This window comes from Alligator sinensis, unplaced genomic scaffold, assembly GCF_000455745.1.
Source record: "Alligator sinensis unplaced genomic scaffold, ASM45574v1 scaffold1302_1, whole genome shotgun sequence".
NCBI classification, from domain to species: Eukaryota; Metazoa; Chordata; order Crocodylia; family Alligatoridae; genus Alligator; species Alligator sinensis.
The window spans coordinates 615,250-615,840 of record NW_005842612.1 but is presented as its reverse complement, the minus strand read 5'-3'; the positions used below and the strand labels follow the sequence as shown (position 1 = coordinate 615,840).

Below are 591 nucleotides of genomic sequence, written 5' to 3'. Positions count from 1 at the left end.
TTCCAGCCCCTCCCCAGGCATCCAGGCTCTCCTCCCCCAGCCCCCACTCCCCTCAGAGCTGGAGGGAGCCCAGGCGTCCAGCTCCTGGCTCCCCTTCCTGGGCTGACTCTTCCCCCTGCAGCCGGGCGGGCACCCGCGCTGGCCAGGCCGTGTCAACGGCTGTCGGTGCTGCTGCGAGGTGCGGGGCGCAGGCTGGCGCAACTGCTGCAGGGGCTGCGGCAGCACTCGCGCCACATCACCCGCTCCGTGCTCTTCCGGCTCGGCGTCGTGGTCGTGGTCTGCGTCCACACCCTGATGCTGGTGGCCCAGACCTTTGCCGCCATCCAAATCCGTGGAGGTACCGGGAACTCGGGCGGCCGGGCCCCGCTCCCTCCCCGGAGCCGGAGAGCACGCGGGCGGCCGGGCCCACGCCCTGCTCCCCCCACAGAGTGGTTCTTCTCGGTGCTGGACGCCGTGTTCCTCTGCGTCTACGTGGTCGAGGCGCTGGTCAAGCTCGCTGCCTTCGGCCTGGACTACTTCCGCGACCCCTGGAATGACATCGGTGAGGCCCCCCCCACAGGACCCTGAGCCAGGCCCAGTCCCCCCCAGACC

The 591-nt window shown here is 71.4% G+C and overlaps 1 protein-coding gene across 1 annotated transcript in view; it reads left to right on the top strand.

Moving 5' to 3' along the window:
- Positions 1–45: 45 nt before the first annotated feature.
- Positions 46–591, top strand: part of CATSPER1 (cation channel sperm associated 1) — a gene marked incomplete at its 5' end in the record, with an annotated part of 2,089 nt that continues 1,543 nt past the window's right edge. Inside the window, one exon of the mRNA XM_025214936.1 lies at positions 46–546. Coding sequence (XP_025070721.1) covers positions 46–546 — 501 coding nt within the window. The remainder of the gene's footprint in view (positions 547–591) is intronic.